The following is a 27,602-nucleotide window of genomic DNA, read 5'->3' as shown; positions in this document are numbered from 1 at the left end:
CCGCGGCGGCAGAACGCAGGCGCGAGAGAGGAGCCGAGCTGCGCCATTACCAGTTCGTCCCGGCTCTCGAACCAGAGCAGGTCCGTGTCCTTGTAGCGCCTGCAGGCGTCCCGCGCCCCCAGCCAGCTGCGCGCACCCCGGGTACTGAAGAAGTAGCAGTTGTGCTCCCAGCACCACCAGCCGTCGTGAGGCGGGCAGCCCAAGCTTTTCATACCTGGGCAAAAACAGAAGAGGGCGAGGGATGGCCGTGAGAAGGCACGCCAGGGAAGGGCTCCTCCGAGGGCCCCCCACCCTGCCCGTAATTCACTTAACCCCACAGGGAGCGGGCGGTGGGAGTTGAGCCTGGTGCACTGCTGTCCTATCACGGGTAACACTGCAGGCCTGACCATTCAAAAACGCTGAACCATAAACTTTTAATCTGCACATCAATCCGCTCTGGGGTTCGGAGCTCAGACCTAGGGAAACCCACAGGGCGCAGTGACCTCCCCCTCCCCACCGTACGCACCCCCCTCACCGCATCCTATGAGGAAGGAAGTGGAGGGTCATTTTATCTTGCAAGCACTGTGCACAGTGATTGGAGAGGGGGGTGTCCCACACCAATTGTAAATATCAGGAATGGGATAGTACCATGCTTCTTCTCTAAATACATGTACGCGCCCCCCCCCCCCTCCCGTCCCGGCTACTGGGGTGGTGTGTGTCCCGTTTAGGAGGTTGTGCAGCCGCTGAAACGGATGCTAAATGGGCCAGGGAACACGGAGGTGCACTCCACACCGACTCGCATTCATTTTCCAGCTACAACGGCTGCGGGTATTTACGTTACAAACCTGCGTCGGTCTACGCTGCGCTTCTATGTGCGCACACGAGGCATTTCCTCATCCCCGGCTCCTCGGGACTAAGTGGTGGCCTCTTAGCGGGAGTTCTGGGGTTGGATCTCCAAAGCCACAGGGGGAAAACTCTTTTGTTTGGGAGCAGAAAAAAAAAATATATATATATATCCTCCTGGCGCCCAAGCCTGTATGGTGAGATTTACCCCACAGATTCTCCACCACCTCAGGGTAAAAGTGAAAAAGCACCTCCACAGATTCCACCCACGTGTGTTGCTGCCCGCCCGTGGAAAGCCTCCACAGAAAACGCGGACGAGCGTTAGGTGCATTATTATTCCGCGAGGAGCCTTTTACCCACGTGCAGTCTCTCCCATGTTCCAGGCTGTTACGACGCAAGGCTGGCTCACCTGTCACACTAGCGTAGCGCGAGGACTCGAAGCCTCCCTGCATTCATCGCCGGGTCAAGGCCAGGCCCGGCCGGCAGCCCGGCAGGGACATTTCCCCGACCCGTCTTTACCTGTCCTGCAGAAGCCGGGGGCGTCCTGATGGTGACAGAAGTGCACATCGTTGCAGGCTCCCGTCTGGGGGTTGCAGAGGTCGTCCCTGAAGCAGGCGTCGCAGATGGAGGAACAGTTCTTGCCGGAGAAGCCCATGCTGCAGTCTGAGGAAAGAAAAAAAAGCGACTTGATCTCCCGTACGCTGGCCCGCCCCCTGCTAACTCCCCGGGCCCCCGCTTATCAGATAACCCATTTCTCTGGGTGGGGGCATCTCCAGCCTTTCAGGGCCCCCCAAGCCGGTCTGCCCACAACGGATACGCATGAAGGAGATCTGCAGGCCCCCGAAGCAGCGTGCGTGCAACACCATCTCATCCGTATTCCTAAAACTCGAGCCTTCAGGACTGAAATCGTTCACCCCCTTGTGCGCGCGCGGCAGATCCTTCGCTGGCGTAACCGGGGCGCACAGCAGCGCGGCGCAGTCGGAAAGAAGTCAGCATGGAACGGAGAGGTAACACAACGAGTATCACGTGCGGCAAACAAAGTCATTGGCCCTCTCAAGCCTACATGTCCGGGTCCCGTCTGGGGCCTAAATCTTCAAGAGAGATAAGGAGGAAAAAGTCCAGGAGAGAGCACGGCTGGAGGTTTTATTAGCAGGTGAGAGAAAAGATCTGTCTGGCCTGGGACAGGTGAGGAGGACTCTGCCCGGAGGCAGGAAGTGGCACTAGGGCGACCTTTCGAGGTCCCTTCCAGCGCTGTTATTCTACGAACCGAAATCACGCCGCCGGTGGCAGAATCACCTAGTGACCCGCCAACAGGCACCCCGGCTTCACCTCCAGGTTCATTTCCTGCTGCGCCTCGGTCCTTCCCCGCCACAGCGACGGAACCGTCGGGGGGGGGGCCTCAGGCGGACGCGTTCCCCGGCGTCGCCGCCCTCGCCTCCCACCCACCCGTTTTCACGTAGGCGGATGAGTTCGGCTCCTGGTTCCTCAGCAGCTCGGTCCCTCTCACGAGGACGTAGCTGGTTCTCCAGGTGGAGATGCCGCTGCAGGCGTCCGTGAGGCTCAGGCAGATGCTCTTAGCCTTGCTCAGCTCGCTGTGCCTCTCGGGGGGATACATCATGGGGGAGAGCAGTAGCCGGGACCTAAATCTTTCAAACCGTTCTGCATCTGGAGGAGGGAGCAAAGCAAAACGTACTCAGTTACTGTCCTGGTTTTCGAAGCAGCAGCAAGCAGGGCCCCCTACAGCATGGGGGGAGGGGGAGGGGGGGGGAACAAGCGAAACTAAGGCACACAGCCCCTGGCCCTGATGAAATAAAGGCGAGCTCGGCTGTGCACACATTTTACTCTCCAGGCAACAAGAACTGTGTGCACATATTAGGATTCCTCCATGCAAATCCCGTGTTAATCAAGGCATTCACTACTATTCCCCAGTGCAGGGAGGTGCACAGGCTATGTTTATGCGCAGATGGGCATGGTTGTGTACACAGCGAGATTTGTGCACAGAACACGCATTTGGAACATAAAAGTTGTGCCCCCTAACTCGTGTTTTATTCTCCTAAGGAGCTCATCTTTTGTGCTTCAAGTTCATGTTTTGTGCGCAGAACTTTTATGCTTCTCTCATGTTTTCTGCACGCTGCAGTGCACTCAAAGCATATTTTCTGTGCAGAAAACTTGATTTGAGCAGAAATGGTGTTTTCAGAGCATAAATGCCGAGCACAGAACCTCTGCACCACGAACTCTGGGTTCAGCCCCATTGACTAACAGCAGCACCTCTGACCAGGAGTCCAGTTTCCAGTGTTAACTCATGTTTTGTGTGCACACTCAGTATATCTTTCTGTGCATATTTTCAGGTTAGCAAGCTTTTTTAAAATTCCCAATGCATTAGCATACCATTAGCATAGTGCATCAATAGTTAACTTTTTTTTGGCGCATCAGTAAAGAAAAATGTTTGCTGAACAATGCTCTGAAGTTCAGCGCACAATTTTTTATACTGACATCTTATTACATAGGGGCCAGGGTAAGACAGCGTGGGAGGGCGAGGAGCGAGGCAGCTTAGGGAGTTGGTGAATGAAGCCCCAGGGTTATGTAGCAGAGCAGACACGGATGTCCCCTACCTGCACTGCGCTTACAGATCCACCTGGCCTGTTCCACGCAAGCCACGGCCAGCAGAACGCGCCTGGGGGAGACTTTAACACAGGCCTGGATGCCGGCAGGGAGCGTGTTCGATATCTGCAGCCTTTCAGCAGAGCAGAGAGAGGAGAGGGATTAATGAAGCACAGCCCATTTCAGCACTGGAGCAGGGAGAAAGACATTTCTCCTTCTGAAACAACTAGAATTCATCACTGCTCGTTCAGTAAACAAACATTTATTTTCCATGCACACGTTCAGTGGCCAAATCAGTCTTCAAGACTTGCCATTGGCCATCCAATCCCTCTGTTGCTTGGTGGTTATCCAGCCACCTACTGAAGAGAACTGGTGGCTGAATTAGCTCTCGTGGTTGCCGTTAGCCCCCCCGGCAGCTCATTCGGCCATGCTCAGACGGGAGAGGAATCAATCACTTAACCAGAGAGTTAAGATTTAAGGTTGTTTCACATTAATTGATTCTCCTTTATTTCAGTTTGCTTTGAAAGGGGTACTCTTTTGTTTCGGCTGTTTCATATTCAGCACACTCTATTTTATTTTATTTCTTTCACAAGGGACACTCATTTTTTACGACATGTGCTGCTGCTTTTTTTTTTTTTTTTACAATTTTCCAAATAGAGTATATGCTGAAGTATCGTGAACGACAAACGATATTTCATTCTTTTTTTTTTCGAGTCATTTTGGACATGAAAAGATACAGTCATCATTGATATTTTCACATCGTTTTAAAATCAGGGCACATGCATATCGGCTATCGGCATTCTTCAGTAGATGGCCCAATGGCCACCAAGTTTCAGAAGGATATCAACTTACTGACTATGCTGGGCACAAGTACATCAGGTTTCCTATTTCTGCTTGCAACTGTAAGGGGATTTGAAAGTTGTAGAATAATGTTGACGTGGAGATGTTATGCTGTATGTTCATTTGCTGATTCTTACTTTGCTTATGAGACGCACTTATTGATTTGCTGTTTCATGTTTATGTATGAGATGTTCTCATTGTTTTGTACCTCATTTTCTAAGGATCTAATAAAGCTTGAAATAACAAAAAAAAAAAAAAAAAGAATAAGGCGTGACCAGAGAGAGGAGAAGAATCTTGCTTTGGTTGCACTGGGAGAAGTGCCGAGATAACATTCCCAACATTTTTAGAAATAAAATTCAGAGCACTTGCTTTTCTCTTGTACCGTTGTTCTGTGGAAGCTAGCCCTGGAGGAGGGGTTTCTCCTGCCACTTCATTCCACTGAACGTGTCCTGGGTGGATGTCGGCCCTTACCATGGAGCTGAGCTTTCTACCGGCGTGCCCTCTGACCACGTAAATGTAGCAGTGTCCTGCAAATTATTCACCCCTATCCAGTAATCTTCCAGGGGTATCTGCAACAGCCAAGCCTGCGGGAAGCAGGGAAAGTATTGCATTAACGCCATTCTCATCCGGGAGTCGAATTGCGAGCACCCATTCGTCAACGTATCCCAATGGAATGGCAAGAGGCAGCGAAAGTGGGGGAACCTGCTCTTTCTCAGCCTGGAAACTTGGATCTCAGGGACCTTTTGCAAAGAGAGAAACCAAGCAGCAGCTGCTTAAAAATGGAAAGATAACTGCCACGAAGACCCTGTTTACCTGTGCTCTGAAACTATTTAAAGCCAGGGGTGACCCCCAACTCCAGTCTTCAAGAGCCTCAAAAACAGGCCTGGTTCTCAGGTTATCGGTAATGAATACACATGAGATGCATTTGCATACAATGGAGGCAGCCCATGCAAATCTCTCTCATGCCTATTCACTGTGGAAATCCTGAGAACCAGACCCGCGTCCGGCTCCTGAGGACTGGAGTTGGCCACCCCTGATTTAAGCAATGAAGAAAGCCGGAGAGCTTTTCCTTTAAATCTATTCCCCTTTTTATTGATAAAGGGTAAAGGACTGCAGGTTTATGCACCAGCCATCTGCTGGAGGCAGAGAAATACTGAGCTACTGCAGGTGGCACCAGGGCTTTCAAGCAGTGACGGCGAGCTTTTCTCTGTCTCCATCTGCTGGCAGGGATGAATAAACACAGGAGTCTGGACTGATCTGGGTATGTACAGGGAACCTATCGCTGAAGGCCATGGCGCATTCCACAGGAATCTGAGGGAGGGTCCCGCATTGCTGACGGTGTTACAAGATAAATGTATTCTCATTAAATGCCTGACCCACGTGCTCTGCTTGTATCACCCCCTCCTTCAGTTTCATCTCGTACACCAGACCTCAACAGCACCAGAATATCTTTGCATAGCCCCCCAGAGGGCATCGGGCATCTACGGAGAGAGCGTGAGGACAAGACTTGCCTTTTCCTCCTTGTCTTCGATGTACATCAGGTCTGTGGCCCTGAATCGTGTGCACTCTCTCAGGGCCTCGTGCCACGTCCTGGTGCGTCTCTTCTCCAGGTAGTAACAGTTGTTGTCCCAGTAGTACCAGTCTGGCCCTTCTGGGCATCTCAAGCTTTTCATGGCTTTCCGAGCAACAAAAGAGAGGTGAGCAGGAATGAGTTAACGATGTCAGGGAGGACGCCACGCTGCTCCTGCCCTGGTGCCACACACAACTGTGACATTTGCCATCAGCATTAAATCCTCCAGACATAAATGCTGGAGGACAGTGGCTTGCCCGCAGAGGACAGCTATGACTTCCCAACCAATAATATTCACATATCATCTTTATTCAGACAGGATCCCAACCCAGAGTGCTTTACGTTATAAACACGTCACCCTGTGCTCACCCCCCCCCCCCCCCAGCTCATCACCTCCTACGTTTATCAAATTAATCTTTCCCCGCTGCGGATCTTCCCAAGAAAACACACTCCCCAACATCTTGATAAACTGACTGCCGCGCCACCAGCCCTCCCCCGGACCCTCTCCCCCCAACCCCCCGAACCCGTAAAAGCCCTACCGGGAGCGGGGTCCAAACTCACCCGCTCCCGGCGACGTCCCGCGTAGCCTCCGTCAAAGATTACGCCTCCTGTGCTAGAAGGTTCCCTGATAGCCGGATAAAGAGCAAGTTATCCGGCCACATAACCTAGAACCCTAACCGGCTAAATTCAAACATAGCCGGCTACATGTGGTGGGATAACTTTAAGCAAGCTGGACGTTTATCCAGCTGAATATACGGAACAAGTTTCCATCTTGTCTTTAGCCAGAAAACTTCTCCACTAAATGGCCTGTCTGATATTCTCCACTAAATGGCCTGTCTGATATTCTCCACTAAATGGCCTGTCTGATATTCTCCACTAAATGGCCTGTCTGATATTCTCCACTTAATGGCCTGTCTGATATTCTCCACTAAATGGCCTGTCTGATATTCTCCACTTAATGGCCTGTCTGATATTCTCCACTAAATGGCCTGTCTGATATTCTCCACTAATGGCCTGTCTGATATTTCTCCACTAAATGGCCTGTCTGATATTTTCCACTAAATGGCCTGTCTGATATTCTCCACTAAATGGCCTGTCTGATATTCTCCACTAAATGGCCTGTCTGATATTCTCCACTAAATGGCCTGTCTGATATTCTCCACTAAATGGCCTGTCTGATATTTCCACTAAATGGCCTGTCTGATATTCTCCACTAAATGGCCTGTCTGATATTCTCCACTTAATGGCCTGTTTGATATTCTCCACTAAATGGCCTGTCTGATATTCTCCACTAAATGGCCTGTCTGATATTCTCCACTAAATGGCCTGTCTGATATTCTCCACTAAATGGCCTGTCTGATATTCTCCAACTTAATGGCCTGTCTGATATTCTCCACTAAATGGCCTGTCTGATATTCTCACTAAATGGCCTGTCTGATATTCTCCACTAATGGCCTGTCTGATATTGGCCTCTGGAAGGCTAAATGTAGCCGGACCCAGATTCTGAGCGGCCGTGGGAGCAGGGTTAGGTGAGAGGAGAGAGAGCTGAATGGGGTGCGGTGAATAAACGAATACTAGTGATTTGGGCTCTCAGCGCTACCGGCACTTTGTGTTCAGGCCTGGCTGGAGGAGGTTAGACTGTGTGGCACATTTCCGGGGGCTCTCGTGGGAGCGTGGATGGGGGCCAGGAAGTGGGGCAGAGCATAGGCTTTGGGGCATCAGAAACATTTTGGGGTTTTTTTTTTACATCTCGGGGGGATACTAGTGAAATTTAGGGAGATATATTTAACCCATTAGCTTGATCAGTTTTCAAGAGCCTTTGATCTAGCAGGCTAAGTAAGGACTTAGCCACTAGACCCCCTTTGAATATCCACCCCTTAATGTCTCCAGCACGTCCACAGTGCCTCACGCGTTTCAGTTAATAGAGTAATAAGCGCTATGAAGCGCAAAGACTACATTTCACCAGGCTTGCAGGTTTGATGGGGGGTGTTCTTGTGCAGACTTCTCATCTATGATCAGTTCACCGACGTTGAATCCCATCGTAGGCTGCATTAGATGACTGTGCCATGCGAGGGAGAAGGTAGCAAGGGTGACACATTCAATATCTTTTAACTTGCGCTAACATTCAGGCAGTGCAAAAGAAGACTGGGAGGCCCTGCTGAAAGGCTGTGGCACGGTGATGAGTGTACCTTTCTGAGCCCTGGCTTCTGGGGAACCGGGAGTGCTGGGTTTGGCTTGCAGGCAGCTCGGAGACGGCACAGGAAGGGTCGGAGCTCTCGCTGTGCCATGGCACGTGGGATACCGTTGTGGTGGGCCATTATGGTTTTTATAGCTGCGTATCAGAAGCTGATTACTGGTTATTAAAGCGACAGAGGTCCCAAGTCAGCCTGGCAGAGAGGAATTTTACTGCTAATTACACAAACCTTAGGGGAGGGGGGTCATGATTTCTGCACTTTGCAAGTTAAATTGCTGAAGCCCATGATGTCAGTAATTAATCAACCTCTGCAGGCATGACATCCGTGCTGGGCACAGGTCAGGATGCTCCTCTGACATCATCAGTCTCTACATGATGTCAGTGTGTGGGATGATGATGCCAGCTCGGGACTTCCTGACCAGTTTTGCTCTGTAATAACTTGGTGTGTGACAAGTGATTATCTTTCATCTTGACCAGTTTCCTCAGTGAGCAGAGGACTGCGTTTTTAGGCGGGCATGGTGATTGAAGTCTGGAGCGAGAAGCGCTAGGGTGCAGCTGTCTGTGGCTCGGGAGTGATAGGGAAATGCCTCCCTCATCCCTTCCCCCCCTCCCCCCCCCCCTTTGTGGAATCTTTCACGCCCTCCGGGTACTAGAAATGCAGGCCGGGTCACGCACCCGAGAGGTGGCTGCATGACCCTGGTGCTTTGACACTATTTACCCAGATATCTATTACTAATGTAATATTCACTGGTTATGTTTTAACCGTTAATGCTTAAATAAAAATGAATAAAAAAAAAAAAAAGATATCCAGATAAGTAGCAAGTCATCCGGCCACACAAGAGCGGAGAACATGGCCGGGTATATGTGATATTCGGGTACGTTAGCCGGATAAGCTCAGTCCTCCTCGGAACACCCCCGAAACACCCTTTTTCAATCCTGGTAAATCATAGCCAGATAAGTGGCCGAATATGCCGCGTTGCAGTTTAGATGGATATCTTGTGAGTTATCCGTCTAAATGGCTTTCGAATATTGACTTCCCAGTGAAATTTGCAGGGATGCATTTAGCCGGTTAAGCCTGTCTGATCTAAGCGGCTCAGTCCTTGCTTAATCGGCTTCGATCCCTTTGAATACTGAGAATTCCCTCCGGGCTCATTCTGAGAACTTCCCGCCGAGGCTCGCCCGCGCTATCAGTCTGGCACCTACCGAACTCGCAGCGTCCAGGGCTCGACTGCTGGAGGCAGATGTAGGACTCATCACATTGTCCGGTGATGGAGTTGCAGATGCTGTTAGGAAATCTGCATTCACATGCCTGGCAGCTGGTGCCGTGATATCCCTGGGCGCAATCTTAAAATAAAAATAAAATAAATAAAGAACACAGGGATAGATTAGCAGGCGAGGAGGGCCCAAGTCACAGCGGCCGAAAAGAAAAACGACCTGCTCTACATCTTTGGATCCGAGACCCTGTACCGTGTTTTGCCGTTCCCCAACCGAAATGACAACAAAAGCTGGATGTACAAATCTCATCTAATGAAACATTTCCAGCATTTCTCATTTTGGCGCGTGCCGCCTGCAAAAGATACATGTGCTGTAAAAAAAAGTAAAAATAAAAAGCATGCACTAAGAAGGAAAAGAATAAATCAAAGGAAATAGGTAAAATAAAACAAAGTAAATGGAAAAATTAAAAGAAACACATTTTCCTGACCCTCGTTAGCCATCTGCCTCAGCAAAACCACAGGGGAGGTCAGCTTTCGGCTTGTGTCCTCGGCCACTGGTGGCCCTCCTGGCTTTATCCCACTTGAGTAAAGCAATAATGAACGGTATCCGATGATGCATAAAAATTAAAATAAATTATACCTGCATATTTATTTAGGACCAGTGAGTGCAAGAGCTCAGGCTGCCAAAAACCCGCCAAAAGGAAGAGAACATGCAATAAAGAGCCAGGCCTGTGTTTAGTGTAACAGGAGGTGCGCACTCATTAGGGCAAATTAGTTTTGCTTTTCACTTACAATTGCTGCTCCCTGATCTTTATTAAGCTTTACCTCGCCGTATCTGGGCTTTTCATCCTGCTGTTTCTGAAGACACTGAAACCACAAGCACCAGAACTGGCTCAGCATCCGCTAGGACACGGAGCAGTCAGGCAACCCTAACCTCGCTGTTAATCGTGCCACGGGCCCTCCCTCCCTACGGAGACGGCACCAGCACGGTCCGGGGGGGCCGCAGCACTCACGCGTTTTCAGGTAAGCCACCGACGTCTGGTCTCTGGTCCTGGCAGTGACCGAAGAGGTGACCAGCTCGTATTTCCCGCTCCAGAAAGTGAAACCTGTGCAGGTGCTCTGCTCCTTGCACATCTGCCTGGCCGCAGCTGCGGAGCTCAGCAGCGTGGAAGGATTCCTGGAGGAGGTGAAGAGGATCCGGCCTCGGATGCTGAAGAAATTCTCAATGTCTCAGAGGGAGAGAGGGTAAACACAGAGAGAGAGAGAGAGAGAGAGGCAGAGTGAAGGTGGAGCACATGCTAATCTAGTCACCAAGGTATCTCCCCACACACACCCCACCCTTCATCATCCTATCAGGGAGATCCCCACATGTTCAGTGAAAGCAAAGAGCGAGTCTTCAGCCAAAGGTTGGGGACCAACTGCACAGGTCAGGTCATGGCAGCGCCCGAACGTGACAAATTTCAGGAAACTACATTTAAACGTTAGTTTTAATTAAACAACCACTTAGCAGGGATGCAAAACCCACCCACTTGCCTGGGCTGATCTGGGTATGGACAGGAACCGGTCACTAATTCACTACAACCCACCCCCCTCAATTACAGGAGCAGAATCTTGCTTGCATTCATCTGCAGCCAGGGGTTCCAGCAAAGAATGTCGTTCCAGATGCGGCCGGCGCCCCCCGGGGGGAACACCGCGGACTATCCCCCCTCGCAAGGCAGCGCGGCGTGTGATCGCCGACACCCGCCGTGATGGCAGAGCATGGCGGTCCACCAGCTTACACCGTACATCGCAAAACGAGCAAATCACGGCATGCTTCTGGTCTGGCGAACGGCTTAATCCGCGTCGGTTGTTTACGCTGCGCTTTTTCACCCGTGTTTATACTGTTAACACCTCTTTCCCTCTCTTTCCGCGCTGTCTCCTGCCCATTCCCTCCCAGGCAGGAGGCAGGCTGCGACTACGGGGAAAGAAAGCCAGGCTGCTGGCGGGTGGAGCCTGATTCGCCCTGTGGATAGAGTTGTGCATCAAACCAGGGGATGAGACAGGACGGACCCTGAGATTTGGGGGGAGGGGAACGGCTCCTTTGAAATGGACTGAGAAATGAGACTATTAATAAGAAGAAAAATGAGAGAATGCATTAATGAGCAGAAAATTAGGAAGAGCGATTACAAATGGCGGAAGGGAAGAAAGAGCAGCTCGTTGCCCGACGCAGAAACGCCGGCTTCCCTTGCATCTCCCAGCTGAGCCTGAGGATGATGAATAAATCTTCCTGGAGGGCAGGACCGGGCTTATTTAGGAAACACAAACTCAGACAGATATGGATAATGCACTAACAAAAGCTCATTAAAGGTTGTTAATGTTATGTTTACTTGGTCCGAGATCTCGTTCATTAAAGTCGGGAGAATATTACCAATAAGTACCATTTGCCGAAAAGATAAACCAAAATTTCCTGCAGTGCAAAAGCCAGAGAGATTAGCAGAGGAGCGAGGGGGGCATGGGTAGGCTAGATGGACCTTATTGGAATTAATCGTTTGTGTACTGCGTAGCAGATGTACACTGCACTGTACAGAGATACATGGTGAACAGTCCCTGTTCCCTGGAGCTTACAATCTAGTCAAGACAGACTGACAAGGCACACAGAGAAATAAAGAGGCTTTGAGGTAAAACTGTGAAACCATGACTGGGAAGCACTAAACCAGGTGGATTATAGGCAGGATTGAGGAAGGGTCAATTTTAAGGGGCCTGAGCGCACAGTTTAACCCACGGATGGATGCACGTTGTGGAGACGCGTCCACTGCCCCTTATGCTATAAGCGCCTCCATAACCCACATCTAACATGCCGTGAAACTAATAGCGATCATCACATGCAAATGCAAGTTGATGAGGCTATTAGGTATGCTCCCCGGATGGAAAAAGAAACTGTGTGCCAGACCTGCACATTTTTATGCTCAGAAATTAACACCTGCCCAGAGCAGTCATTAATTTCTGAGCACCCCAAAAGGTTGTACAGAAAAACCACAGGTTTTGCACCACCTCCACCTGCTGGAGACAGAGAAATACTGAAGAGATGCAGGTGGCACACCAGGTTAAGAGGGGGTGCTCTTCAAGTTTTTCTCTGTCTCCATCTGCTGGAAGGGAGGCAAAACCCAGCAGTCTGGACTGATCAGGGTACGTACAGGGAATACTGCTTTTCTGTACATCCTCCAACTTAATATCACGGCGATATTAAGTCAGAGGAACCAAAAGTTTAAAAAGTAAAAAAAAAAAAGTGCTGGAGGTCAAGTTAGGGAAATGGATGCTCGGTTAACGAGCGTCCATTTTCCTAACCCATGGCTGTGCACTGCTTAGGAAAACGAACGCTCCTAAAATTGAGCGTCCGCTCTCTTAACCTGCGGACAGCCGACCTCTCCTGGGCTTCTGCTGCCAAGGAGGTGCAATCGACCCTAGCGCCTCCTTGTCAGCACGACCCCTAATTAAAATATTGCATGGCGCCCCCAGGTGAGGTGCCCGGGCGCGCGTGAGGAAAGCGGGCGCTCAACACCGAGCGCCCGCTTTCCGTGCACGTTTCTTGCATCGGCCCCTAAGTGAGCAAAGCTTCAAGGGATGCGTCCTCTTAGGAGCCTTTACGAGAACAGGCAAGAGGAATCCCAGGGGCTTCTTGATCTAATCCGCTGTTTGACTGTCTCGACGGCCGGTGCTTTTACCTGCACTTCGTTTACAGATCCAGTGCATAACTTGGGAGCACTTAGCCGCCTTTAGTTTATGGTCTGCTGCAAAGTAGCCACATTTCTCTGCCTTGTCTGCCAGCGGGGGTAGCCTGAAAATGCAAGAGATAGGGTCAGGGAACTTCCATGCCCCATCCCTGCAGTCAGAGAGAGAGAGAGAGAGAGAGAGAGAAAGGCCAGAAACGGCAGCAATGATCCAGAAATTTCCTTGCCCGGTGATCACAGCCGGCACCTTCTTGCCGTCCGCCCAGTTCCATCCGGCAGCGGTGGATTTATAATGCAAACCCACCCAGGTGTCTGCCGCCTGCATGGTCATCACTTTGTCCTGCGCAGAGGGAGATGAAAAAGTGTGGAGTCAGCTCTTCCCGACACACGGCGCATTGTCCTACCAGCAGGAACAGCGCCTCAGGCCCGCCGAGCTCGCTCTGGTTTAGCAGCGGACGCCCTGGTACAGATCGTTACTGTCCAGCACCCTTCCCCAGAATGAGTCAAAGTCAGCAAAGGCGACCTCCTCTCTCCACAAACGTCTGCTCGGCCTCTGTCTCCTGTCAGTTTGCTTTCGCTTCGGCTTACGAATTCTATTATTTAAACATTTCTGTACACCACTTACACACGGCTGATGGTCCAGGCGCTTTACAGTTATAAAAATATTATGTGAGTTATAATGAATGAAATGAAAGAAACAAACTTTAAAAATGTAGACGGTAACAAAAAAAAAAAAATGGAAATAAATAATATGGGGTTAAAAATCTATAGTCAAGAATAAAACTAAACTTAAAATTAGAAACATTTAAACCATCATCGTGATATGAATGGGGTGAGTAATAAAAGAGAAAGGTGGAAAGCATTATTCAGGATTATCGAGACTGAAAGCAATGGCACACAAATAGGTTTCTAGTTTTTTCCTGAATTCTTTAGGGTTGCTAATGAGTCTCAGTGTAGTTGGTAAGGAATTCCAGAGCAGGGGCCCTGCCACGGAGAAGGCCACGTTTTTCTAGTGATTTCTATCCAGTCTTGTGGTTTTGGCTGTCGGGACGTCAAGAAGATGTTTATCGATTGATCTTAGATGACGCCGGGGTTGGTAAATACGAAATGAGGTGCACAACCAAATGGATAAGGGATTATGGATTAAACTGAAAATTAGATTTAGGATTTTATATTGAACACGTTGCTTGACTGGTAACCAATGAAGAGTGAGAAGAACAGGTGAGATGTGTTCGTTTTTCTCAGTGTTTGTTAAGAGGGGAGCTTGTGGAATTTTGTATGAGTTGGGGGTGGGCGGATTGTTGTTTCTGGAAGGCCAACATATAAAAGAATTGCAATAGTCCAGTCCCGAGAGAATGATAGCCTGAAGTACAGTTCTATTGCTGTTGGAAATAGAAGGGGCTTTAGACTTTAAAAAAAAAAAACTCTAGGTGTCTCACCTTTTCCTCGTTGGTCTCCATTTTAGCAAGATCCGATTCCAGAAAGTGTCTGCACCGCAGGCGTGCCTCCGGCCACGTCGTGCGCTTGATTTTCTCAATGAGGTAGCACTTTTCTTTCCACTCGAGCCACCCGAGGGGGCACTTTGCTGACAGCACCTCTGAAATTAAATTAAATTAAAAAAAAAAATCCCTTGCAAAGGGGGCTTGCTTGCACACTCTGGCTATACACCTGGGGACAGGTCCGACCTTAACAGGAGTGCGGGGCCCCGGGGTGTGGCAGGGGCCCGGAACACTGGTGTGCGTGGCTCCACCTCCAAGCCAACAGGAAATGACAGTGCTGGGGGCGGGGCTACCGCACTGGCGCGGGGTCCCGCAACGCGCAGGTCCCAGGGTGCTCAGGCCTATGAGTCCTCCCCCCCCCTACGGACAGTCCTGGCCTGGACACAGGGTGATCATGAAGGACACGCCGAGTCAGACCTGGGTTTGCTGCTTTGCACTTACAGAGGACAAAAATAGGGAGCACGCATCCATACGTGGTACCAGGGGAAATGCAGGACCCAATCGGTGCTGCTGGTTAAAGAGAATGGAGTTAACCCTAGTGATGCCATGGGGCTCGGTGGCCGTCCCACATAGGGGTGGAGCAGAAGATCATTTATCAAAATGTATCATTAAGCCAAAGCTGCCACATTCCTGGAAGGATATCTTTGATTATTCTTGGTTTTGGACATTTCTTCCCAGTGCAGTACTGGTATTTCCAGTTCCTGCTTCTTCAATTTCCAATCAGCATCACAGGAAGACGTGTCAAAAAAACAAAACAAAACACGGATTGGCCCAGACTCTCCCCCTCTAGGAACTAAGAGGTCCACGTTCAGTAAGCCGGTGGATAACGTGCCTGGGAAATTCAGCGGATAGTGGATCGAGTGTCTAACGCACTTACCTTTGCAGTTCGCTTCTACCACTTCCGAAACACAGATCGTTTTATCACACAGTCCTGTCCAGGGGTTACAGGGGAAGTCCTCGGGGCAAAATGGGCAAGGCTCACAGGAGATACCAAAGAACTTCAACTTACAGTCTGGAAAGCAGAGATAAATGGGGCTTAATGCCGATCCCGCCATCGGCAGCTAAAGACTGCAGAGGAAGCTGTACCAGAGCGACTGCCTGGGTCTTATAACGGTGAACAGCGCGGCTCAGCGCCTGACGCAAAACATCCTGCCTGCAGGTCTCTCAAAGCAAAAATCTTTGAAACAGGAGATAAATACTGGTTCACCCTCTTCCCTATGACCCGAAAGAGGGAAGGAAGCCCATTCTGCATGGCTTCCTAGCCCATTCTGGCTGGCTAGTCACTAAGCTGAAATGACAGAGATCTCAGCCACACAATGCCCATGAAGCTGCACCCTCATCCGCAGCCCTGTGATTTATCCAGGAGACCCCCCTCTCTCAGCCAGTCCGCACCTACAGTGTCAGTCTCCGGCCCAGCCTGCTCCCTAATGTTTAGGCATTTGCGTGAAAGAAACGTTTTTTTGTGTGTCGCTTCAGTATGGTTTATTCCCATTAAAACCAATGTGCATTATTTTTGCCTATAACATTGTGTTTTTTTCTATCCAATTTTTATGAAACTTTCAGGACTTGAAGGTCCCTCCCTATAGAAGACTTTAGGCCCTGAGTGAGAGGCACAGCCAACAGCAGAGGAAACGTGGAGGAGGCTGGCCCAGACAAACCTATGGCGTAGGTCAGCAGCAGCGGCACAAGCATCAACACCCCAAGGCATTAGGAGCTGAGCAAGCAGCAGAAACATCAACACCCGAGGACACGGAAGACAAAAAATACAGGCACCGCTGTTCAGTGGGCGAGAAACCCCCAAAAATAGTGCAATAGTGCCGCACACTCAGTCCTCCTGCCACTCACATGGGAATTGCAGTAAACCCAAGAGAGGGAGGTTTATCTTAATGAAGATCAACTGTGCCGCCAAAATTGAAGAACTAAAGTGAAAGCAAGGGAATGCATAATACTAACAGGGGAAAATAAAAGCCACCCACACAGTAGATCACACTCACGATACTGAAGTTCTCTTTCTCGCTCTCTTTGTCTTTTCCTCCAATGCTCCAACAACAAAGACAAGCATACAGGAGAAGCCTTGTACATTGTACATTTGGGGGAAAAAAAAGGGCAAGCCAGGACTGGCAGACTGACGTTTCTCTGCACTCAGGCACCAGTGGTGATGTACCTCTACCAGCAGCTGGAGATGGAGTAAAGCTGATTCGCTGACGTCACGGATTGCCAGTATTCTCCGTCTCCAGCAGATGCTGTACATGCAGTTTCCTACGAGGGATTGCTTGTAGTAAAAAAAATAAATAAATAAAATAAAAAGAAGCTTTTGGCGCACCTCTTGAGCTCCTGAGGTGACACTTGTTTTGGTCCTTCCCTCAGCTGAGCATTTTAGGTCTGGTAGCCTGGCAGGCTTATTCACTTAAAAAAACCCCAAAAAACTAAAAGAAGAAGCGCTCTGTGAACGAGGGAGTGCTAAGCGGGTAAAGGTTTGTGCCCTCTCCCCCTGCAGTCGGCGACCCATTCGTGCTCTCAGCCAGGGAGGGCTGAGCTCAGGTAAAAAAAAAAAAAAGAAAAGATTAGGGAAGTTTTATTCCCCCTCTCTTGTTCCTTATCGGGTCTTTCCTTCCCCCTGAGTCTCTTACCCCGTTTCCCTCTCACTTCTCTGGGACGTTAGTGTATGGCCGCGGCCTAGTTTTGGGCACGTATTTACGCACGTACTCCCGTACACTGAAGGCGGTGGGCCTCACGTCCAGTGCGGGAAGACTATGGCGCCGGGGGCAAAGTGGTCTCAGCGCTTAAGCTATCTGTGAGGCAATTCAGCCATTACTTTCTCTACGCCTGTGTCCAGCGCTGCTCGGATGCTCAAGCCAATTTGTCCACTTCGGATTTTGCCAATGGGGGCCCCATCTCCTCGGGAGGGGAGTCGGGTGGAAGTCGACATGGCGGATGTGTCCCCTCCCCTCTTGCTCCTGATGACAGAGACATCTCCAGCAGAAGGGTCGGAGAGTGGCAGGTTTGGGATTATGGGCTCTGGTTTAGATCCATCCTCCTTTTCCTGGCTGGAATTTTTTCAGGGCCTGAAGACCCCAAGAGCACCCAGTGGAGGTGAAGCAACCTGCTAAGAAAGGTTTGGTACTTGGGGCTTCCACTCGGCAGACACTGCGGGCAAGCACTGCAGGGATGTCGTCCCTGGTGATGTTCGGGGGGGACGGACATGGATCATAATGCATTGGATGATTCTGATACGGGTTTCTCACCCTTGCAAGAGGGAGAAATTCCACTTGATTTGGAACGCCATTGAACTTTACTTCGTTATTTTTTTTACAAAGATGATTTGCCGAGTCTTTTGGCTCAGACCCTGAAGATGCTCAGGGGGATGACGCCGCAGGCTTGCAAAAGAAAGATCCCATATTAGTCACCTTACGCAAATCATATTTCTTTCCCCTCCTGTATCCAATTAAAGAGTTGATTGACTTGGAATGGAGCACTCCGGAGGCAAATTTTGAAGGCAAATTTGTTCCCCTTGGATCCGAAGGCATGGTATCCCTTACGATTCCTAAAGGTGGATGCCTTGGTGTGCGCTGATACTAAGTGAACCACCGTTCCAGTGGAATGTCAACGTTTTCATGTCATTTTGGAATGACAGAGCATCCCTTCCTCGCTTCTCCAGAAACAGGAACGCAGCCTGCCTTGCATCTATTTGCCACCTTCACACTCTTGGTTGGCGTTTGCGGCCGCCCCCACCCCCCCGCACACTCAGTCTAAGAAGCCAGGGCGCACGTTACCTGTTTTGATGTAAAGCTTGAGCTGGGTTATGTTGCTCTTCGCTAGCAGCTTTCCCCTGACCGTGTAGAACACCCCTTCCTGCTCCACTATCCCCGTGCACTTCTCCATCGCATTTATGCAGTCCTCACGAGCCGGGTCCAGGGAGCTATAGTTTCTGATCACATACTTCATGCTGGAGACGAGCAGCATGTTGAGTACCTCAAAGAAGCTGCCATCTGAAAGAGAAGGCGCCGAGGATGAACACAGCATTAGGCTCCGAGTGCTTATTCAAGACCGGCACGACAACCTACCGGTCAGAGATCAAAGGGTGCGACATCGAGAGACCCAGATTCCCCTTCCCTCTTTCTACTCGTGATTTATTTGTTTGTTTCCGACTTTTATATTCCGAACACTCAGCAAAGTTGACCAGAATGATGCACAACATGACAAAACAGACAATACACAAATACAATAAAATCATCACTTAAAACACGTTAAAAACACTGCTTCACACATCGCCCAATCCAAAATTAAGAGACAGCCCCTCTTAATGCACCCCCGGTATGCTCTTAGCTTACCCAACAGGTTTGTCACACTGACTGCCTACCTTGAGCTCACCAGACATGACGACACTTCTTTCCTTACAAAAAGCTATTTGGATCTTCAATTTCTTTACCCCCAAATGCATAAAGAAATTTGGGGGTACTTTTTGGATTAAGGTGGAGTTGCCAAGCCCTTGACCATTCTTGTCATCTTTCCTATTATCTGTTCCCCCCACCCACCCAACCAGCACCCCAGTACATCTATTCCGCGGCAAATTTTCATATCCTGTGCAAACCGCTGGTCGCGTTCCCTTCACTGGAGAGGGCCCCAGCGACTCCACACTCTCCGAGTTCCGCTACTCAAATACATTTTCGCCTGGTTTAGAATTTTTGTTATCAGACTGGCCTGGCCTGCTTGCTCAACGGTCCTTCCATATGGAAAGGGTGGTGGGGTCATGGAGCAGCCTCCCAAGGAGGAGGGGGGGGGGGTGGAGAGAGAGAAACGGAGCATGGGATAAGCAGAAAGGATTCCTGGGGGGGGGGGGGGGGGCAAAGAAGAGAAGCCAGAGATCAAGCAGTGTTTATGCCTTTGCAGCAGGAAAGAAGCTAGGCAGACTGGTATATATGGCAGAGCCTGTCAAGTTTTGCTCTGTCTCCACCTGCTGGTGCGGAGGCATAACCCAGGAGTCTGGACTGATCCGGTACGTACAGGGTTACTTAACTTGGAACCATACGTTTACCCTGTGCAGCACGGTTTAGATGGACACTACACTGTAATAAGTACTATTACGATTACTAAAGCAGATTGCAGAAGTCTCCCCAGAGCCCCAGTGCTCAACCTCTGTGGCCCTTCAAGCCCCAGAAAGCTCAGATAAGCAGGGGCCAGAGCCCAGATTCCAATCCCTGGTCTCCGGTAGAAAATCTCAATCACAGTTTACAGAAAAGGAAGATTTTTAAAGTGAGATGAGAGCCAGGGTGAGAGTCGGGAGGGGGAAGCAGAGCAGAGATTGAGGAAGCAAATGTAGGCACAGCTTCTCAGTAGCGCATAGGACACTCTCACCCTACCAGGGTTTTTCTTGCAGATCCAGTTGCTCTGGATGTAGCAGCTCATCTGCTCGCCGCTCAGGGCCTGGTAGCATTCCGACGGCACTCTGTTTAAAATGCAAGAGCCGCACTTACTGCCCGCTTCACAGCCAGAGGGGAAAGTTTCTTAGTGCTGCTGGATAAAATAAGATTCAATGCACAGCAAGTGAACTCCGAAACGAAGATGTACGGCTGGCTCACCGCCGTGGCCTGGCATGGCGTGGCCTTAGCAAGCATATCTTAAGGATATAAGACGTGAAACACTGGCACGTGAGATGGGCTCTAAGACACGGATCGCGTCATGAAGGCAAAAAAAAAAAAAAAAGCAACCCTGCCCCGGACCTGAGTAGCATCCGATCCAAATTTGGAACTGAAAGCTCGTGAGAAATTCCAGCCAACATCTCACTGGCAAATCTGGAAAAATCACGATTACAAATGAATTTAAGGGACAAACTCTGCCAGGCACCCATCCCTCCTCTGCTCCCAGATGGAAAGGGAGCGTGTAGCGTGTTGGGATTCAGAGGTGGCAGGAGAGGAATGGAGAGAGGTCCCGGACGCAGAGGGCAAGGCTCCGGATTACTTATCGCGGGACAAATTTTAGTATTTATTCCAAGCCTTTGAAAACTCAGAAACCTAGCGCTGATCACCTCTCATCATTAGACAAGGCGGCTGAATTAGCTGTGCCACGTACCTGTCGCTGGAAGGCGAGAGCGAGATCCAGTAAAATCCGCTGGTTATCGTCTTCCCGATCCAGTTCTGCAACACAGCACCACAACGTTCTTTAGATTTCAGCCCCTAGGTCACCTCATTTATGTACCACACATTGACGCAGTGATCATACAGGGGTCCTTTTTTCGGCTATAGCCATAAAAGGTACACACACACCCCCGCCCCATGTGGTCTCTGACACTCAGGTTACTACAACATCCTTCGGAGAAGTGTTTCATCTGCCGCTTCTCTCACTAAAATAGTTATACAAAATGATCCCAAAAAAACCCTCTCCCCCAGGGGAAACGCGTCCCTGTACCTCGAATACCAGGGTTTTATCACGGGAATACTCGCATTGTGTCCCATCGAGAGGCGCCAGGGCAGGCCTCCGCCCACGAAGGACCTGCAGAACCGATTGGCCTCAGGCCAGGTCTTGGTTTGCTGGCTTTCCACATAGTAGCACGTTTTGTCATAATACAACCATTTCGGGCCCTGTGGACATCGGATGTCATTCATGCCTAGGTAACAATACAAAAAAAAAAAGTGGTGAAAAAAAAAAACAAAACACTAAAGCAACAAACTCAAAATTTCACCAACAGCGGCAGTGGCGAGCAAATGTTTCTGTATTAAATACCAGTGGGGCACTTAGACTGCCTACGTCTTACGAACGAAACAAGTGTCTGTGTATTTTATAAATCATTTGACCCAGGAGGTTTCTGGCAGGTTCTGCGCCTCAAGCGACGCGCCTCTGTGTTTGCCTCTAGCTTCATACCCCGCCTGATTTCTTCCCGAAGGGAGCGGGGTTGTGAGCCAGTGCGGGCAATAGGGGCAAAATCTAGGACGGAACCGGGCCCGACCTGAGAAGTACGGAGCCAGCCGGAAACCCTGGTGAGGTAAAGCGGCCGCCAGCGTGCGGTGCTTACCCAAGTCGCACACGGCGCTTGCTGTCGGATTCTTGCAAAGCAGCAAGTAGTCACACACTCCATTCAGAGGGTTGCAAATACTCCCCGGCGCCGAACAGGAGCAGGATTCGTTGCAGACCGAGCCAAACGATCCACGGCTGCAAGCTGCAGAAGCAGACGGCGCTGCTATTACTTTTGTAAGAAATACACCGAGCATATCCAGAGCTGGCATGACCGCGTTTTCTCATGCACCCCCCCCCCCCCCACCCCCGGAGACGTCCTGAAACCAGGTTGGTTTTTTTTATATGTTCCAGGAATATTTTATTTCCTGCAGGGCTGCCTCTCGTGCGCACAGGTGGCTGCTACTTCCTTAGCCTTCGGAGATTTAAGGCTGAAGAACGGGGACCCATCCGGAGAGGGATTTAAAGCAGAGCCATCAAAATCGGGAGTAACGCAGAAAGCGTGGTGGGTGTAGGGAATGTGCCCCCCCCCCCCCCCAGTGGAGATGATAGAAGCAAAAATAGCAACAAAGCACAAAAAGGCACAGGAGGAGGAGCATAGAGGACCCTCAGCAGCGAGGAATTGAGAATAGGTGATGTAGGGTCTGCAGTATTGCAGCAGGAAGGAGAAAGGAGGAGAATGGGTGGGCCTGAAGCCTTATCATCTGTTATCCTATTTCTATATTTTCTCTCTTCCTGTGTCTCTATCATCACATTAATAACGCACCTTGAGATCAAGGATTTCATGGACGTCGCTGCGCCCGTGTGTTACCTGTTTTAATGTATGCGACGTCCTCGCTGGAGGCGGTCCGGGCGGTTTCCCGTGTTTGCACCATGGTGTACTTTCCCATCATGAGGGTGAAGCCCGTGCACGCATCCAGAGCCAGGCAGTCCTTCTTGGCGCTCTGCAGGGTGTCTCGCTCCACGCGGTACTGCCAAGGGTTGGTAAAGAGGATACGGCCAGGGAATTCCAGGAACCAGTCTGCGTCTGGGGGGGGGGGGGGACGACGACAAGGCTAGCGATAACGCCTTACGCTAGGTCAAAAACCGTACCCCCACGCGCAGAAGGAAAGCTGCACGGAAGACTTGCCCGCCGCTCGCGCAAGAGGCCGGTCCAGAGGCTCGCTCCCGTGCCACCCAGGGCAGAAAACCTAAAAAAACGGAGGAGAGCAGCCCGGCCGCTGACTGCAGCTTCTGCCAGGCGCCGGACCCAGTGAGGGCGCCGAGAAGCTGCAGCGCCAGCCCCACAGACAAAACCAGCGCACCGCAGCGCTCACTGCAGCTTTCCCCGCGATCTGTCTGAGATTACAGCTCCGGCCCATGGACAGAACCGCAGCTTTCCCAGTTGCTTCAAAACGCTGGCGAGTGGCCAGCTTTTTTTTTTTTTTCTAAAGTTGGGGTCCGCTGAGCTCTTTCCCATGGAACATCAGAGGAGGAGGAGGAGACAGGATCCGGGACCCGTTCACTCCTTTTTTAAATTTCCTCCCGCCCGCACGCTGCCTTTCCCCCAGGTGCCCGGGAAGACTGAGGCAGCTCGTGCCTGAGCGAGAGCCACCTTTGTAACAGGTAAACGTTTTGCAGCCCGTGAGCGACCCTTGGACTTTGCGTGGCGAGGAAACAGCGTTTGACGTGTGGACAGGACAGAGACGGGGGGAATCTCTCCCCTGCTCCGTGATCGTCCAGACGCAAGATTCACCCTGCCTGGGCGTCCTGCGCTCGCAACACAACACGAAGGAGCTTTACCTAAACTGCGTTTACAAATCCAGGATTTTTCCTCCGTGCAAGGGTTGCTGGCGACGTCCGAGGCCCTCATGAAGCCGCAGGACCCCGCTGTAGCAGCCGGGAGATTTAACCTGAGGAAGAAGCAGAGAGCCAAGCTCCTGACATCTTAAAATGACATTAACACCTCACTGCCATGATGACTTGACAATACTGCATCCCTTTCCGGTCAGTCTACTGTTTACACGCGCTGCATCCGAAGGCCACGCAACACGGCGCGAGCTTCACACGTCCAAGTATCCACGTTTCGGGTCCAGGGTGCTCCTGGGACTGTTACCACTGTGAAGGTTTCAAGCAGGCAGGCCCAGGAAACCCCTCAGGGGAGCAGACCTCGGGGGGGGGGGGGGGGGGGGGGGGGGTCACAGCACTTCAAGCAGGACAACTCCCGGGGCATGTGAGCCACCTCTGTGACACTCTGCGTGACCTCCAGCAAGTCACTGCCACCCCACCCATTCATTTTAACCACCTGCAGCTGAATAATAATAATGGCCACCCATTCCCGCCTCTGTCTCTCACGTAGTAAATAGTAAAGTATTATTTTGGACAAAGTGGTGCTCTATACAAAACGCGCATGTTTTTCCGAGCACGTACAGAAAGGACATTGTATTTATTTATTTATTTTGAAGCATTTCTTGCCCACCCTTCCTATGTTCGGGGCAGGGTACAGAATCATATTCATAGTTTATCAACATAAAATAATAACAAATAAAGATGTCAAATGAAACGCAAGTAAAAGTTACACAGCAAATTATATAATTTACACGAAGAAAAATGTATATTTTTGTAAACCGTTATGATGGCTCTACCGAATGACGGTATATATAAAACTCAACAAATAAATAAATAAAGACCACCTTAAAACATCATGAAAAATCAAAAAACAAATAACAAGATAAAACAGAATATTAACATAAGATCAAAATTAACCTTCATAGGCTTGTTTAAAGAGGAGGGTCTTTAGGTTTTTTTTTTGAAAAACTTGGGTTCCTTCGGAGCAAATTACAGAGGGTTGGGCCTGCTATTGAGAAAATTGGTTCTTACCTGCTAATTTTCGTTCCTGTAGTACCATAGATCGGTCCAGACTCCTGTGTTTTGCCTCCCTGCCAGCAGATGGAGACAGAGAAAGTTTCTCTGACACTGTACATAACCCAGGGTGCCACCTGCAGTCCCTCAGTATTGACCTGTACCCAAGCCAAGATGACAGCAACAACCATAAGAAAACTTCTAAGCAAATTCCCTCCCCTCCAACGAGCTGGAAGAAGATGAAGTTACCCGGAAAGACAATGGAAAACTCGCTTCCCAAATTTAACATAAGCGATCAGCATTGAAAACCTCCAACAACTCCACATTATATACAAAGCAACAGTACGAGCGGCGGACTCTCCCCCCCAGTAAATGGGCAGTCTCTGAACTGATCTGTACCCACCCAGCAAATTTCACGCAGAGACACCTGATGTGACTCAGCCCAGGAAGCCGCCTGAGAACGCAGCACGTGCGCCCCTAAACCCCCTCCCCCAGCAGCAGGCGCACTGCAGAAACGTAAGTTGACTCGATCGCTTCCTTCAGCCACCGCACAACTGTAGACCTTAGACGCCTTACTTCCCTTCTCTGGACCACTCCGCAGTACAAAGAGGTGATCCGATCTACGGAAATCATAAGTGACCTTTAGATACCTCAATGATGCACGGCTCCCGGCGACAGCCGAAGAGGGGGGATTCCCCTGTCTCTCTCGCAGACGCTGCCGACACTGCTAAGGAATAGAAAATGGCCGCCATTCCCGTGCTGATGGGGAAAGCCTCAGCGCTAGGTTCCGTCACCCGCGAGGCTCGTTGATCCAGCGCTGGGATCCCCCCCCCCCAAGTGCCTTCTCCGCCGGGGATACACACAGAATACAAGCCGTCTGAATGTAGGCGCCTCCGCGAGTCTGCACACGAATGGCACCGTCTGCCTCGCGCCGCTATCGCCACCCCGTTTACCCGAACCTCAGAAAACCCCCGGGTGACCAGTTCTGAAGCGGCGATCGAGGCCCCCGAGTGACCGGCACCCGGTCGCTCTTGCTTGCTGTGGGGTTTTTTGTTTTTTTTTAAACAAGTCATAAAACTGCATCCACTGCTGTAATTAAGCCCTGAAGCATAAATTCAATAATTCCCTACTCAGATGGGAACTGAAATGCAGAGCTGCCAGCGGAACCAACACTGCCTCATGGGGGATGAGGGATCTGGAGCCCACGGTCTCGGAGCGAGCTGCCATCAAAGGTCACCAACCCCCTGCTCATCCGCCACAAACCAGAGGGGGTGATGGCTCTACCAGGACCTAGCAACCCTCTGGGAGGATCTGGAGATCTATCTTCTCTCATTCTTCCTTTTTTTTTTGTTTATAAATTCGCCAGACTGCAGGTTTTACACCATCTACCATCTGCTGGAGACAGAGAAATACTGAGGGATTGCAAGTGGCACACTGGGTTATGCACTATCTCAATGAGACTCTCTCTGTCTCCATCTGCTGGCAGGAAGGCAAAAGCCAGGAGTCTGGACTGATCTGGGTACGTACAGGGAAAATTGCTCTTCCAACTTGTCTTCTACAAATCCTGCATCATAAAATCAGCTGGAAAACGAAAACGAAAAGTTCCAAAACAATGACAGGTTACCAGGTCAAACTTTTGTCCGGCTGCCTTCCATCCGCCCAACGCCATCCTGCCGCCGAGGGAGCGTGCAAGCCGATCCAGGGGGCCCCCAGACCTTTTCCTGCTATCCAGGCCTTCGGAAACAAAGGTAGGAGAGAAGAGGAAGGCAAAGGTGTGAAATCGAGACTCAAAGCGCACGCTACGCTGCAGCAGGGCCATGCAATGCACCCCGGGGTTATCGAGCACTCAGGCTAAAATAGCGTGCAAACACGGAAATTAAGGTCAACAAGCAAGCTGTTAGTCCAGTGAAAAGGCCTCACAATACATTTTTGACTCGTTTTCCCAGAGCTACACTTCCTTCATCCAGTAGCTCTCAAACGCTAATCCCAACCGCACCAAGTTACTTTGCTCAAAATGTCTGGCCCGCAACTTTATTTCTAAGTGGGCACTTAGCTGAGACCAGAGCAGCAGCTCTGACTGCATACAGTCCCGCCTGCACAAAGCGACGGGACTGGGAGGTTACGGGCTTTCACCAGGAGCGCCACGGAAGCCGCAGCGACCCGGCATGGCCGAAAGGTCAGCGGTGTGCGCGTGGCACGGGCTACCTGTTCCACCAGCCTCGGGGCTCCGAAGGGGGGTTACCTCCCGCCCCCTGCTCCAGACCCAGCAGAGCACCGAGAAGAAGGCACCGCTCCTGCGGCTCGGCAGCGCGCAGCCCCCGGGGACAGCAGGCGGTCAGCGTGCAGAGAGTGGGGGAGCTGCAGGGCGACACACAGTCCCCGCTTTCTTGGCAGAACGAGCAGCCTGAGCAAAAGCAGGAGGGGGGAAGGGAACCTCCGGGCAGGATCCCCTGCACCTGAACAATCCGCTGTCAGCGACAAGAGAGATCCCCTCCCCTCCCCCTAAGTGACTCGCTCCAGCAGGATTACCCCCTCACCGGCTACAAAATTCTACCCAAATCTCAAAGCTGCACCGCAATCCTTCGTGAGCTGCAGCCCTCTCCGGATTCCAAGGAGAACATCTCTGGCCCGAGTCTGAACGAACCCAGCTCCTTCCCGTTTATCCCTCTCCTGGTGCGTACAGGAATCCCGCACCTGGGACCTCCTTCCGGCCCGGACCAGCCCTTGCGGGGCAACACCTGTGAGCAGGAGGCCTTTCCCTCCCGGCTCCCCCCCCCCCCCCCCCCCCCCCAAGCTTTACCTTCTCCTCCGGCGTCTCGATGTCGGCGAGGGTCGTGCTTCCGTATTGCGGCACAGGTCGCGTGCGCTGCTCCAGCTCTGAGGATCGGCCTGCAACAGGTAGCACGAGGTTCCCTTCCGCTCCCAGCCGGCCGAGGGATGGGCACCTGGAAGCCAGACCTCAAATTCAAGGCAAAAGGCAGGAAGTGGAGAGAGAGAGCGAGAGAGAGAGCGCCCGGTGACAGTGGAGGTAAGAGGTGGGAGAGCAGAGAGACAGGAAAGGGCAAGGCAACCTTCGGGAGCCACACTCGGCTCTTACCCGGGGTCTGCAAATGCGGATAACAAAACCCCCTAATGCCACAAGGAAAAATAAGCTTCCCAGCGCGGGTCTGAAGCACACCCGGGGGGGGAAAGGAACAGCTCGCGGCGTGACGCGGCCCATTGGGCTTTACCTCTGCTCAGGAGGAGGAGGAGGAGGAGGAAGAGGCACCGCGGCACCTGCAGCCCAGAGGGGACGCATCCTGCAGGCATGGCTTGTGACTCTTGCAGGGCCCGGCGCCACCCCCAGCGAGGCCTCAGGCTCTCGGG

General features: G+C 51.0%; 1 protein-coding gene across 1 annotated transcript in view; it reads right to left on the bottom strand.

Moving 5' to 3' along the window:
• The window catches only part of LOC115079703, a 68,020-nt gene extending 40,624 nt beyond the window's left edge, over window positions 1–27,396 (bottom strand). The window contains exons 1-20 of the mRNA XM_029583450.1: window positions 27,037–27,396; window positions 25,861–25,970; window positions 23,178–23,287; window positions 22,207–22,422; window positions 21,457–21,600; window positions 20,876–21,051; window positions 20,517–20,581; window positions 19,808–19,893; window positions 18,221–18,436; window positions 15,325–15,459; window positions 14,388–14,545; window positions 12,943–13,288; window positions 10,255–10,470; window positions 9,231–9,371; window positions 5,775–5,938; window positions 4,735–4,847; window positions 3,435–3,556; window positions 2,269–2,487; window positions 1,342–1,485; window positions 51–214 (exon numbers count right to left, since the gene is read on the bottom strand). Coding sequence (XP_029439310.1) covers window positions 51–214; window positions 1,342–1,485; window positions 2,269–2,487; window positions 3,435–3,556; window positions 4,735–4,847; window positions 5,775–5,938; window positions 9,231–9,371; window positions 10,255–10,470; window positions 12,943–13,288; window positions 14,388–14,545; window positions 15,325–15,459; window positions 18,221–18,436; window positions 19,808–19,893; window positions 20,517–20,581; window positions 20,876–21,051; window positions 21,457–21,600; window positions 22,207–22,422; window positions 23,178–23,247 — 2,895 coding nt within the window. The 5' untranslated portion in view covers window positions 23,248–23,287; window positions 25,861–25,970; window positions 27,037–27,396. The remainder of the gene's footprint in view (window positions 1–50; window positions 215–1,341; window positions 1,486–2,268; window positions 2,488–3,434; window positions 3,557–4,734; window positions 4,848–5,774; window positions 5,939–9,230; window positions 9,372–10,254; window positions 10,471–12,942; window positions 13,289–14,387; window positions 14,546–15,324; window positions 15,460–18,220; window positions 18,437–19,807; window positions 19,894–20,516; window positions 20,582–20,875; window positions 21,052–21,456; window positions 21,601–22,206; window positions 22,423–23,177; window positions 23,288–25,860; window positions 25,971–27,036) is intronic.
• Window positions 27,397–27,602: the final 206 nt, after the last annotated feature.

This window comes from Rhinatrema bivittatum, chromosome 18, assembly GCF_901001135.1.
Source record: "Rhinatrema bivittatum chromosome 18, aRhiBiv1.1, whole genome shotgun sequence".
NCBI lineage: Eukaryota > Metazoa > Chordata > Amphibia > Gymnophiona > Rhinatrematidae > Rhinatrema > Rhinatrema bivittatum.
This window is presented reverse-complemented; position numbering and strand designations above follow the sequence as displayed.